At 41.7% G+C, this 14,394-nt stretch overlaps 1 protein-coding gene and 1 long non-coding RNA gene across 2 annotated transcripts in view; both read left to right on the forward strand.

Moving 5' to 3' along the window:
* LOC115416341 (neuronal PAS domain-containing protein 3-like) overlaps window positions 1-14,394 on the forward strand; it is a 111,120-nt gene that overhangs the window by 43,025 nt on the left and 53,701 nt on the right. Inside the window, exon 3 of the mRNA XM_030130090.1 lies at window positions 12,472-12,652. Within this exon, the coding sequence (XP_029985950.1) occupies window positions 12,472-12,652 (181 nt within the window). The remainder of the gene's footprint in view (window positions 1-12,471; window positions 12,653-14,394) is intronic.
* Window positions 3,353-12,186, forward strand: LOC115416348 (uncharacterized). Its single transcript, XR_003934958.1, has 3 exons — window positions 3,353-3,477; window positions 12,079-12,080; window positions 12,176-12,186. It is a non-coding gene; the product is annotated as an uncharacterized LOC115416348 (long non-coding RNA).

The raw sequence follows: 14,394 nt of genomic DNA on the forward strand, positions 1-14,394 counted from the left end.
CACACACAGGGTGGGGAAGCAAAATTTACAATATTTTGAGGCAGGGATTGAAAGACAGTGTATGACCAATTAGTTTATTGAAAGTCATGAGAATTTATTTGCCACAAGAAAATTGACATAATAGAAAATGTTTTTATTCTATGTGTCCTCCTTCTTTCTCAATAACTGCCTTCACACGCTTCCTGAAACTTGCGCAAGTGTTCCTCAAATATTCGAGTGACAACTTCTCCCATTCTTCTTTAATAGTATCTTCCAGACTTTCTCGTAATAGTTTTGCTCATAGTCATTCTCTTCTTTCCATTATAAACAGTCTTTATGGACACTCCAACTATTTTTGAAATCTCCTTTGGTGTGACGAGTGCATTCAGCAAATCACACACTCTTTGACGTTTGCTTTCCTGATTACTCATATGGGCAAAAGTTTCTGAAAAGGTATGGATAATAGTGTTAGGTATGATTATGACATCAATATATGTTTGGTTTCAAAACAATTGACGTAGTGCCTGCTGAGAAAAAACAACTAAATGTTCATTGTAAATTTTGCTTCCCCACCCTGTATATATATATATATATATATATATATATATATATATATATATATATATATATATATATATATATATATATATATATATATATATATATATATAATCATCTGTTCATATATAAAAGTGTAAATAATGTAAATATTAACAGATAAGCGTCCAGTCTGTTTGAGTCCAGATGATGAGGGTTTGTTTAGACGAATAAATCACATCTATCAGAGTTGACACACGCACACACACACACACACACACACACACACACACACACACACACACACACACACACACACACATACACACACACACACACACTCAGTGTTGAAGGGTTCATATCGGTCTGTTCATTCTTCATCCTCTGAGCTGTTGACAAGGAAAGTGTTTTTGGTGTGTGTGTGTGTGTGTGTGTGTGTGTGTGTTCACACCACTCTACTGCCAACACAGATCTGTCCCTTTCATCTGACTGATAACACACTCGTCCTGTCGACTGGACACACACACTTTTACTGCATGCGCAATTACTGCACACAAACACACACTTTAACACACACACGCACACACACACACACACACGGAACAGCTGAACATCACATTAACGTCTGTTCATGAACAGACTGTTTTTAAAGTAGATTCAGACGATTTTAGTTAAAAATAACAAAATAACAGGATGAAACTGTTTGAACAAGTCAACAGGGTGTGTGTGTGTGTGTGTGTGTGTGTGTGTGTGTGTGTGTGTGCATGTTATTTGTGTTAAACATGCAGATATTCATGGCCTGTAGAGGTCAAAGGTCACCGTATGTGTGACCTTATAGAAAACACTTTGACTTCAGTTTTTTAAATGTAACAGAAAACTGTCCATAATTTTTAGACATTTGACTGATTTGATCTGATCTTTCATCGGTTTCGTTTTTATCATCTTTTATCCTGTTTTTTTTTCTGTTTAAACCATGTCTTAGTTTGTTTTTACTCTGTTTTAGTCCAGTTTAACTGTCTTTAATTTGACTTCAGTCCTGTTTAAGTTGGGTTTTAATATCTTTTAGTGTACTTTCATTATCTTTTGTCCTGGTTTTACCCACATTTATTCTGTTCAAACCATCCTCCACTTTAGTTTTTAGTCTGTGTTAGTCCAGTTTAACCATATTTAAGTCTGATTTAACCAGTAAATGGTTTGGTTTTACAGACTTTTACACTTCTTTTACTAGATTTTAATCTGTTTTAATAACTTTTATACTGTTTTTACCACGTGTTCTATTCAAACTATGTCTTGTGTTAATTTTACTTTAGTTTAATCGTCCTTTAGTTTGATTTTACCATCGTCTTTACTGTTTCTACCGATCGGTTTGATCCTTTATTCAGTTACGGGTCCAGTCTGTGGATCCGCAGGGTTGGTTCGTTGGTGGTTTCGGTGGTTTTGGTGGTTCTTAGTGTGTTCTGGTACCAGACTGACCCCTGCTGGTCACAGGTGGAACAGTAATACTACATGGAACTCATTTAAAGGGTGATGCATGTGAAGTTCAGCAGATAAGTCCACCTCAGACAGGTGAGAAAAAGAAACACAGACGCACATAAACCATATATGATACACTATATATAAGCAGAAAGGACGGTATGTATAAAGTTAAAATCACAGCTGAACTAAAACGTTCCGAACCAGGCTAAGTGTTTGTTTTATGTCCAGACAGACTCTTTTTTTTTTTTTATCTTTATTTCAAAGATTACAGTTAACAAAGATCAAACATGCAATCAACAAGGCCACAAGAACATACAACAATCTGAACATACAAACAAAAAACAAACAAAAACAAAGGGATTCTTAGACATTAGTTCTGTTTAAAAAGTGTTTCATATATTTTGTTCGTCTATAACTTTAATTCTGCAGATGCACTGGTGAAATCAGACTTAAATATGGTAAAATTGGACGAAAACAGAGTAAAAACTAAAGTGGAAGATATTAAAACCCAACTAAAACAGGACTAAAGTCAAATTAAAGACACTTAAACTGAACTAAAGCAGAGAAAAAACAAACTAAGACATGATTTAAAAAGGAAAAAAAAACAGGATAAAAGATGACAAAAACTTAACGGACTGAACAGACGACCCTGTCCATGTGTGATGTCATCGTTCGTATCCTGTTCAGTCGTTTATTTTCCACTTTCCCAGACCTTCAAGTTTATAAACCTCACATTTCCGGAGGCGTCGTTCGCACTTTGAGGACGAACTGAAGTTTCTCTGCAGGTTTTTGACACCGGAGTCGTCGTCGTCGTCGGTGGTTTCTCGTCGTTCCTCGGCCGACGCCCCGTGAATCATTAACAGCGCTGTAATTACGCACTATCAAACTTGGAATATTACCCCACTTAGCTAATGTTTAATGCTGTAATTAATTCTGAACCCTGCGAGCCAACATCAATTTATTTGATTAGTACTTTGCAAAGTCACACGGAGGTTTTTTACTGTTTTTCAGCAGCGCCTTTTAAAACGGTTCCATTTTAATTAAAGTCTGATCCACAGGCTGAGAAGCTGATTAATGGGATTCCGACGCTTCACTTTTCGGCTGTTTCTTCGTGCTTTGTTTGTCAGGATTTATTTGTTTCCTTTATTCGTAACAGAAACAACAGACTTCTTATTTCACGAAGGCTGAACAGCAGATCTGTTCAACTGTCGGTGCAGTTTTTCCTCAGTGTTTGTGCATCTGGAAAAGTTCCTGAATGCAGTCAGACCTGAATCGAACAGGTCTGAGGGTCCAGGTGTCGCCGTCAAATTAGGTTTAGACTGAAAACATGTGCATTTAACCCCCTGGTGTCCATTTATACACACTTTACACTTCCTGTTTTTAAAGCTCACATTATTTTAATTCAACAGTTCATTTGTGTTTGATTGTTTAAATTCTGATCCATCCACTAAATCCATCCCATAATAAACAGTGTTAAATTCCTACGTGAATACCCTTCGACCAAATGAGTACAAAATACACACTGACACATTTAACATTTGACCTTTGACCTGGAACCAACAATAATCATAATATGAGCCAGTGTTGGAGTTAATCACTGACATAAGACAGGAGGAACGAATAAAAATAATAATAACAATAGAATTTATATGTAGAATATTTCTTAAAAATTATGTGTTTTGCATTGAAAAATATGTTGGGCTTCATTTGTTTACATTAAAAACATGGTGTTTAAATTCTAATTCATGACTGTGACATGTTGATGATGGTATTTAAATAGCAAAACATATAGAAAAGTTTTGAAGTATTAACATGAACTTTATTAGCGTTTATAAACTGCAGACATGCAGAAGCAGAAACTAACACTTGATCCTCATGATTATATTCATTATTGATCAGATTGATGACACTTTCCACACCTGGAATCCAAACCTTGGCCTTTGTTTCTCATTTTCCAGTCTAATATAATTTTTTTACCAGACATATTTGACTCTTTAATAAGTGGAGACCCAATAAAAAAACTCTCTGGGTCCCATTTGGACCCTGAGCCATAGTTTTGGAACCGTATCCTGTAAGAGCAGGTTTTTAATCCAGGTCTTCTGGATCCTGGTCTACGCTGACTTCACCCTAAACCTGCTGGATGTGGTTGAGGTTGCTGTCCATATATGGTCATGTGACACGTATGTCACTGTACGACCTCTGACCCCGTCGGCAAGGTCAGCGTCCACTTCCTGTCGACCTCTGACCCTGTCATCATATTTTTCCTGTCGACCTCTGACCCCGTCGTCGTCTTCTTCCTGTCAACCTCTGACCCTGTCGTCGTCTGTTTCCTATTGACCTCTGACCCTGTCATTGTCCACTTCCTGTTGACCTCTGACCCCGTCGTTGTCTGCTTCCTGTCGACCTCTGACCCCGTCGTCGTCTTCCTCCTGTCGACCTTTGACCCCATCGGTGTTCACTTCCTGTCAACCTCTGACCCTGTCATCGTCCACTTCCTGTTGACCTCTGACCCCATCGTTGTCTTCTTCCTGTCGACCTCTGACCCCGTCGTCGTCTTCTTCCTGTAGAGCTGTGACTCTGTTGGCGTCTTCTTCCTGTCAACCTCTGACCCCGTCGTCGTCTGTTTCCTATTGACCTCTGACCCTGTCATTGTCCACTTCCTGTCGACCTCTGACCCGTCGTTGTCTGCTTCCTGTCGACCTCTGACCCCATTGGCATCTTCTTCCTGTTGACCTCTGACCCCGTCGTTGTCTGCTTCCTGTCGACCTCTGACCCCGTCGTCGTCTTCCCCCTGTCGACCTTTGACCCCATCGGTGTTCACTTCCTGTCAACCTCTGACCCTGTCATCGTCCACTTCCTGTTGACCTCTGACTCTGTCGTTGTCTGCTTCCTGTCGACCTCTGACCCCGTCATCGTCTGTTTCCTGTTGACCTCTGACCCCATCGTTGTCTCCTTCCTGTCGACCTCTGACCCCGTCGTTGTCTGCTTCCTGTTGAACTCTGACCCTGTCGTCATCTGGTTCCTGTTGACCTCTGACCCCATCAGCGTCTTCTTCCTGACGACCTTTGACCCCATCATTGTTTTCTTCCTGTCAACCTTTGACCCCGTTGGCATCCCCTTCCTGTCAACCTCTGACCCGTCGTCATCTTCTTCCTGTCGACCTCTGACCCCGTCGTCATCTTCTTCCTGTCGACCTCTGACCCCATCGTCATCTGCTTCCTGTCGACCTCTGACCCCGTCGTCGTCTGCTTCCTGTCGACCTCTGACCCCGTCGTCGTCTGCTTCCTGTCGACCTCTGACCCCATCGTCATCTGCTTCCTGTCGACCTCTGACCCCATCGTCATCTGCTTCCTGTCGACCTCTGACCCCGTCGTCGTCTGCTTCCTGTCGACCTCTGACCCCGTCGTCATCTTCTTCCTGTCGACCTCTGACCCCATCGTCATCTGCTTCCTGTCGACCTCTGACCCCGTCGTCGTCTGCTTCCTGTCGACCTCTGACCCCGTCGTCGTCTGCTTCCTGTCGACCTCTGACCCCATCGTCATCTGCTTCCTGTCGACCTCTGACCCCATCGTCATCTGCTTCCTGTCGACCTCTGACCCCGTCGTCGTCTGCTTCCTGTCACCCTCTCAGTGAAAGCATGTGCCGCCGTCGCTGCTGTTTGTCTGTTTGCAGCTTTCAGATAAAACTTATTAAAACACAGCGGACGCGTTATCTGCGCCGCTCGTCCTCCGAGACAAGGACATCGAGTGACAAGAGGAAATAAGAATGACGGCGATAGCGGCGGACGTTTCCACAGCGTTTGCATCTTATCGGCGCCTGGTTCATATTTAAAGCTGCTGTCGGATGTAATTAATGTGGAGAATTTAACCTTTAGTTGAAACGGGACGAACACAAACGTCTGATGAATACGACCGTCGGACTCAGATCATTAACCCTTGAACATGTTCAGCTGTTTTTCAGACATTTTATTTAGACTTTTTCACTTTATCTGAAACAGAAGTGGAGGTTTAATGAGTCAGCTGAAGCAGATGTTGGGTTTTCTGTCGTTTTTTTGTTTTGTTTTGTTTGTTTTTTCCTTTTTCTTCCATTAAACCTCAGATCTACACTGTAAAAAATCTGGAAAAAACCAAATGTATTTTTCTCATTTCTAGTCCAAATATCTCATCACTCTTAAAATCAGACAGAATCACCTACAGAGGAACTTTTCAGTGAGATATAAGAACTGATTTATAGACAATAGATCTGGAAAATCTGATTTTAATAAATCTGACCAAGATCATTTTAACTTGTTCCATTGGCAGTTTTTTTTGATCGAATTAAGCAAAAAAACAAAACAAAACAAAACAATCTTGTATTAAGCAAAAAAATCTTGAATTAAGCATAAAAAAAATCTTGAATTAAGCAATAAAATCTGGAATAAAACAAAAAAAAATCCTCTTGCAAAAAAATTCTTGAATTAAGCAAAACAAAAATCTTGAATTAAGAAAAAAAATCTTGAAATAACCAAAAATAATAAAATTAATTAACCAAAAAAATTGAATTAAGCAAAAAACAAATAAAATAAAATCTTGAATTAAGTAAAAAGAAATCTAGAATTAAGCAAACAATAATAATCTTGGATTAAGCAAAAAAAATCTTGAATTAAGCAAAAATAAATAAATAAATAAAATCTTGAATTAAGAAAAAAAAATCTGCCAATGGAACAAGTTAAAATGATCTTGGTCAGATTTGTTTAAATCAGATTTTCCAGATCTATTGTCTATAAACCAGTTCTTTTATCTCACTGTGAAGTTCCTCTGTAGGTGATTCTGTCTGATTTTAAGTGTAATGAGATATTTGGCCTAGAAATGAGAAAAATACACTTGGTCAGATTTAGATTTTTTACAGTGTAGATTCATTTATTTCACATCTGACTTCTGAAGTTTGTCTTTTTTCTTCTGGTTCATTTAAAGGCACGACTTTACATTTAATTTTTCTTATAATCCATTAATTAAATAGCATTTATTTAATGAAAAGAGTCAAATGTGACATTTTTATTCTGAAATCTGACAAAAAATCAGATTTTTTTTGTTTTTTTTAGGTAGTTGCAATAAAATGAAGATTCATCCAAATACATCTGAATTTTTCTAAACAAGAAAGAAAACGAAAATAACACAAGATGGAATAAGATGAAAAATAACGTAAAATATTGAGGAAGAAAAAAACTCTTTCAGCCAGATGAAATTTTAATAAAAGACTTAAACAACATAAAAGCCAACAAAGCAAAAAACAAAAAAAGAAAATGCAGCAAAATTAAAATTCTATAGAAGTGTCAACAAAATGAGATGAAACTCCATTAAACTATAAAATACGATAATATGAAAATGATGTAAAAGTCACAAAGAGGCAATTACGTAATAAGACAAATGATATAAATGTTAAAATGCAGGGAAAAAACAATGCAACAGGAGGAAAACGATTGAGCATTCACAACAAGACAGTCATGTAAAAGCTACAAATGATGTAAAGATGAAGGAATGAAACCAAAATGACACAAAAGGATGAAACTAAACACACGACAACACAAAAACTACGCAACAAAGCAAAAATGCAACACGACAAAACTAACAAGACAAAAAAGTTACAACACAAACTGCATCAAGATGAAAATGATACAAACGTAAATTATATTAAAATGATACAACAGCGGGAGATATTTAAGTCACAAGACAAAAACTTTTTAATTAGAAGTCGCAAATAGACAATAACTACGCAACAACGCAAAAATGCAACATGATAAAACTGTAACGAGATTAAAAAAAAAACAAAACTGTGAGGGCTCCTCTCCTCTGCCCCCCCCCCCCCCCCACCTGGACCCAGATAAGAGGAATATGATGGTACAGTACGAACAGTACGGTACAGTTCAGTATGGTACAGTCTGGTACGGTACAGTTTAGTACAGTTCAGTATGGTACAGTCTGGTACGGTACAGTTTAGTACAGTTCAGTGTGGTACAGTCTGGTACGGTACAGTTTAGTACAGTTTAGTACAGTTCAGTATGGTACAGTCTGGTACGGTACAGTTTAGTACAGTTCAGTATGGTACAGTCTGGTACGGTACAGTTTAGTACAGTTCAGTGTGGTACAGTCTGGTACGGTACAGTTTAGTACAGTTTAGTACACTTCAGTATGGTACAGTCTGGTACGGTACAGTTTAGTACAGTTCAGTGTGGTACAGTCTGGTACAGTACAGTTTAGTACAGTTTAGTACACTTCAGTATGGTACAGTCTGGTACGGTACAGTTTAGTACAGTTTAGTACACTTCAGTATGGTACAGTCTGGTACAGTACAGTTTAGTACAGTATGGTTCGGTACATTACAGGCAGGACTGTTGCCATTCCTTGTTGACTCTCAGGTATTTTAAACTCTTTGTCGAATCTTTTTGCTTCATTGTTTACGATCATGGTTGTACAGATAATAATGCTTCATTTTAGCGTTTTTTTTTCATAGATGAGTTTCAATATTTACTAACAACAGTGATGCGCGCACACCTCGGAGGCAAAAACACCAGTACCAGCTACCAGCCGGCTCACACACACCTCCAGGCTCTCCCCCAGAACTCGTGAACGAGCGAATATGTTAGCTGTAAAACTGTCCATTAACTGTTTCTGTCCAAAAGCTGATCCCATCTTCTCTTTCACGGCTCCATAATTTGACTTAACCACATCGGGATAGGCTGTCCCATAGTAGAAAAGCAGACTGTCACAGACGGGTGGGGAGCAGATGTTGCGCTAGACATTTTTATAGTCCGTCATTTTGACGGACAGGGTCGTAAAAATTCTGTCATAACATAATATTATCCGTCATTTCAAATTTTTATTTTTTAATGATAATGAGATATATTTAGTAGTATTTAATGTTCAAAAACATCTCAGTGACGCAGCAGCTGTAGTTGCTGCCGGCTGATAAACCAACGCAGTATCACGACTCGCATAATTATTTACGCCACTTCTAATTGGTGTGTTATCTGTAGACATTCTAAACTTTCCTTGTGTTTACGCAGTGTCAATACTGAGGGTCAGGGTTCAGGTTCTGTGAGCCACAGATCTGGACACAAACTGACGTGCCATAACACATGAAAGGTAGAAAATGCGTACATACAACGCATCAAATGCCGTAAGAACTGGCGTATAACTTGCTTGTCCGTCATCCTTCACCAAATCCGTCCCTCTTTTTTCACTGTGTTTATCAGTGCCATCACATTTACTGGGCTTTAAAAGAACTAAGGAGACTCAGCTGTCTGCACAGTTTGCGCTAGCAAAGTAGCATCTAATTTTAGCTAAAGTTAGCTAAACAACGATTACCCTCAGTATTTTAATCTGTCAAAATGACGGACGGCATTCAGAATTTTCCGTCATTTTAAAAAAAAAATCTGTCAGTGGCGGAATATTTCTGGTTAACGCGACCTCTGTATGGTAGATGTCCAGTTCTTACAGATCTGAAGTGTGCACTGCACAGACCAGCATTCTGAAGTTCCTCCTCAGACCAGTTCTCGCGTCTTAATGCCTGCAACCATAATTTTCACCGATTTTTCTGGAAGGGATGTTTGCCAGCAGGAATTCTGTAGAAGTTTAAATCCTTCTGTGTGTTCTTTCTGTTCTGACAACCCACAGCACAGTAAGACAACGGTGTTATTCACACTTACAGTCAGTGCTTTGCTACAAACTTGGCGTACTTTCTGCCTCCAAGGTGCACGAGCAGCATACGTCCTACGTCATCATGAAACTGATCTATTTGTAGCAGGTTCAGGTTCTGTTGTTAGCGTCAGTACCAAATGAATAAAAACACTGGGTCCATGTGCTGAGAATCCTGTAGAGGCGTTAAACATCTGCAGTTCACCTTCTGATGTGAACAAAGGGCCAGCGTGTCATTACCCAGAGGCCCCAGCGCTAAGGGCCGGCGTGTGGTTACCCAGAGGCCTCAGCGTTAAGGGCCGGCGTGTGGTTACCCAGAGGCCTCAGCGCTAAGGGCCGGCGTGTTGTTACCCAGAGGCCTCAGCGCTAACTGTCCAAGACTCCATTTACATGTTTTCATTTGCACAACAGAAACTAATGAGAACCAGCGCATAAAATGTTTGTAAAACAGGTCTGTGACGGTAAAAGTTTGGTGGCCGCCGGTCGATGGCGTCCTGGATATTTCCCAGAATGCCGTATGATAATGCCCTTAAAGTGTGTGAACGCCTCCGCCTCGCTGCCGCCGCCGTGTAATTAGCTTCACCGGTGACTTTATGTAAAATAGTTCTGCCAAGTTTTAATTGATTAAAAGTCAGCGTGTTATTCCGACGAAGAACAATGTAGATCCAATTAGCGCTGTAACGTGTAAACATGAACACTAACTCCCATGGTGCACTGGGGTCTGCGCGGCAGCAGAGTGTGTGTGTGTGATGCGCCCATCAGTCTGGTTTCTTAATCATCACTTTCTGCTCCAGATGAGACTTTATGAGGGGACTAAATTGCCTTAAAGGGATTTCTTATTAAAGGGATTACACCCATGTAATCCCCTTTGTCCCAGTGGACCCCCAAAAACCTGCACACACACACACACACACACTAAACCTCACAATGCACAAATTAGCGACTGGGAATAAATGTGCACAGTATTTCTGAGGCGCTAGAGAACATAAACACATTAAAGAGTTTCACGACGGCGTTGAAAATCGCATCCTTAACATGAGCGTGTTCGTGATTCAGACGCGTCGACACGAATCCGTTTATGCGTGTGATGAGTTTGTTTTCGCGGCCGTCGAGTAAAAGCTTGTGTGTGTATTTGCAACACGACCGTTTCCCTCGTCTCATCCCCCAATTAACGAAGACAAATCCGCTTCTGTCGGCGCTAATGAGAGTCTTTAAGGTGAAGGGAGTCGGTATGTGTTTAATAAAAAGAAGATTATTTATTCCAATTCCACCAGAAAAGAAAAGAGCGAGAGCTGATTTACCACGGATGAAGATGAAGAGGAGGAGGTGAAAGAGAAAGAAGAGAAGGAGGAAGAGGAGGAGGAAGAACAGGAAAAGAACAAAGAGGAGGAGGAGAAAGAGGAAGAAGAGAAGGAGGTAGAGGAGGAGGAAGAACAGGAAAAGAACAAAGAGGAGGAGGAGAAAGGAAGAAGAGGATGAAGATGAAGAGGAGGAAGATGAAGAAGAGGAAGAAGATGAAGAAGAGGAGGAGGAGGAGGAAGATGAAGAAGAGGAGGAGGTGAATAGAGGAGTGCCAGCTGAAACCACAGTCAGACCTCAGTGGATTGAATTTATCCGTCGTCCTTTTGATCCAAATTCAAATGTCCGAATAAAATCCAGATAAAACTTTATGAAATTTTCCAAACGTGTTTTACTTTAATCCAACTTTTTAAATGTGATTACGTCTTTGCCATCAAACCAGTGGTCATAAATAAACTGGTGTATCAGCTGTTCTTCAGCTGTTGTTTTTTATTCTAACTTTAGTTTTTACTTTATTTTAACTCAGTGCAACTATAGGAACTATCGAACAAATGTTGTAGAAACATCATGTTCATGCTTTTATTCTTTAAATCTCATGTTCTATTTTATTTAAGCAGCACTGGAAGTGAAGATGGTACCACGAAGTAATAATGGGTGGGTCGGTTGGTTGTTTAGTTGCTTGGTTGCTTGGTTTGGTTGTATGGGGGTTTGGTTGGTTGGGTGGTTGGTTGCTTGGTTTGGTTGCTTGGGGGTTTGGTTGCTTGGTTGGTCGGTTGGTTGGTTGCTTGGTTGGTTGGTTGGGTGGTTGGTTGCTTGGTTTGGTTGCTTGGGGGTTTGGTTGGTTGGTTGGTCGGTTGGTTGGTTGTTTTGATTGCTTGGTTTGGTTGCTTGGGGGTTTAGTTGGTTGGTTGGTCGGTTGATTGGTTAGTCTGTTAGTTGGTTGTTTGGTTGGTTTTAGCCCCTCCCACAGGCAGGACCGTTTGTTCATTTCCGTTCTTCGTTGAGTCTCAGTTGTCTTTAACTTCTTGTTTCATCTCTGTATGAATTTGTTCTCATTCAGTGTTAAAATATTAAAATTAAAAGATTTTTAAACACTTGAAATATGAATTTACAGACGTAAAATGAAGAGTTTGGCACAAAAGGAGAAAGAAATAACAGCAAAATAAACAGAAACAAATAGAAATGAACGTCGACATCTGCCTCATTATAAGTAAAACCTTCTTCATCTCTGAGAAATAACAGTAGTTAAACCTGTTTCTGGAGACGTTAGATCCAGGTCTAGACTTAGTCCTGGATCAACGTCAGACTCAGTTCAGAACTAGAACTGTTTATTCTGTTAAAGTGGTTTAAAGGTGGTTTTAGTCCAGGACCAGGACTTGTCTTTGTCCACCCACATCCTCAGACCTGCTGATCTACCTCTTGTGTGGAGGTCCATCCACCTTAAACCAGACCCAGACCCCTCAGGTGGACCACACTGACCCTTTGGTGTGTCTTTTTCTGGGTGCAGGTGGAGCTAACGGGCAGCAGCGTCTTCGACTACATCCACCCTGGAGACCACGTGGAGATGGCGGAGCAGCTGGGGATGAAGCTTCCACCGGGTCGAGGGATGTCACTGTCACAGGGAACCGTCAACGAGGACGGGGCGTCGTCGGCCTCGTCGTCCTCGCACTCGGAAACGCCCGAACCAGGTAGGACCTACGACCAACACCAGAAAGGACGCAGGATATAGGGGCGCGTCTGCTGATTTATGTCGACCAATCGGTGCCTCCAGAGCTTTTGGAGGCGTGGTTTGTTGAGTTTTAAATATGATCACGTCTGGAATCCAGATCAGAAGAACCTGGTCTGGTCTCAAAGTGGTTCCATCAGACTTAGGTTCAACCTCCAGATGCTGGTTGGAAAACATTGTATTAATTCTATGTTTATTTCAGTTGAAGGGTTGTATTATTATGGGATGTTCTCCTGGTGAAACCCTGTGTGGATGTTTCAGGTTCTGTTTGGTCGATAGATTGAATACTTCGTTCATCTCATTCAGTGGATTTAGTGAGTTTTGGTTGGTTGGTTGGTTGGTTGGTTGGTCGTCCATCCTCCTGGTGGGTGGGCCGTCCTCCTGGTGGAGGGGCCGTCCTCCTGGTGGGTGGGCCTTCCTCCTGGTCCATCCTCCTGATGGAGGGGCGTCTTCCTGGCAGATGGACCTTCCTCCTGGTGGGTGGGCCGTCCTCCTGGTGGAGGGGCCGCCCTCCTGCTCCGTCCTCTTGGTAGATGGGCTGTCCTCATGGTCTGTCCCCCTGATCCATCTCCCTGGTCCGTCCTTCTGGTGAATGGGCCATCGTCCTGGTCCGTCCTCCTGGTCTGTCCTCCTGGTCCATCCTCCTGTTGGACAGGCCGTTGGATGGGCCGTCCTCCTGGTCAGTCCTCCTGGTGGACGGCCCGTCCTCCCCTCCATCGTCTGCTTTCACCACATGTTTCAGACTCTTTCACTGAGCCTCTTTCTGTCTCTCACGCCGATGATAATTTAAGTATTAGGGGAAAATCCATTTATAAATTAAACAAAATGACTTGATATCCATCGAGTCCCTTAGTTCATCAGCCTGTTCAAACAAGAAGCAGAAGATTGGCTTCACGGAGGCCGAGGTCTGTGGAGACGACAGCGTAATTAGATCTGCAGCGGATTTACTCTGGGCTGATTGGTGATGGGTGTGGAGAGGAGGGGGAGGGAGGAGGGCGGGAGGAGGGGGGGGCAGGAGGAGTAGGAGTAGGAGGAGGGGGGGATTAATAGGAGCCCCCCCTCTTCATTTGCCTTTTTTGTTCTTTTTTCTTTTCTTTGGTTAAATCTCTCACTGGAGACTGAAGTCGAGGACATATTTGTGGTCGTCAAAGTCAATTTGTCTGATGGGAAAGAAAAGAAAAGGTGTGGACGATGTTTCCCAGCGTTCATTTACTCTGAAGACTGTGAGATAGAAGGAGTTTAAGGAGGAACGGAGGAGGAGGAGGAGGAGGGTTGATTCAGCGTCCACAGTTAATTTGAGCAGAGACAGAAGAGGCAGAGCGTGAGGACAAAGGTGTTGGAGTCCTCTGTGTTCATGAGTCTGCAGAGAGAAGGAGATAAAAAGGAGGAGAAGAAGAAGAGGAAGACGACGGGGGATGTAGGGACGAGTGTGGACGAGTGTGGACAAGCCCCGGTGCTTTAGTCATGTTAATTTACCACAGAAGAAGAAGAGGAAGGGGAGGGGAGGGGGACACATGTATGAATGTGAAGGACTGATCCCACTGATAATGGGACACATGGGGTGGGGGGGGTGGGGGGGGGGGGGGGGGGGGGTGAATATGAATATGTACGAGTGTTTCTGATGAAGAACACGAGCAGACAATGAACAGCAGCGACAAAACACTGGACAGTTACACCTTCACTGATCCAGAAGAACAGAAGGAG

Source organism: Sphaeramia orbicularis, unplaced genomic scaffold (genome assembly GCF_902148855.1).
Source record: "Sphaeramia orbicularis unplaced genomic scaffold, fSphaOr1.1, whole genome shotgun sequence".
In the NCBI taxonomy this organism is placed as follows: domain Eukaryota; kingdom Metazoa; phylum Chordata; class Actinopteri; order Kurtiformes; family Apogonidae; genus Sphaeramia; species Sphaeramia orbicularis.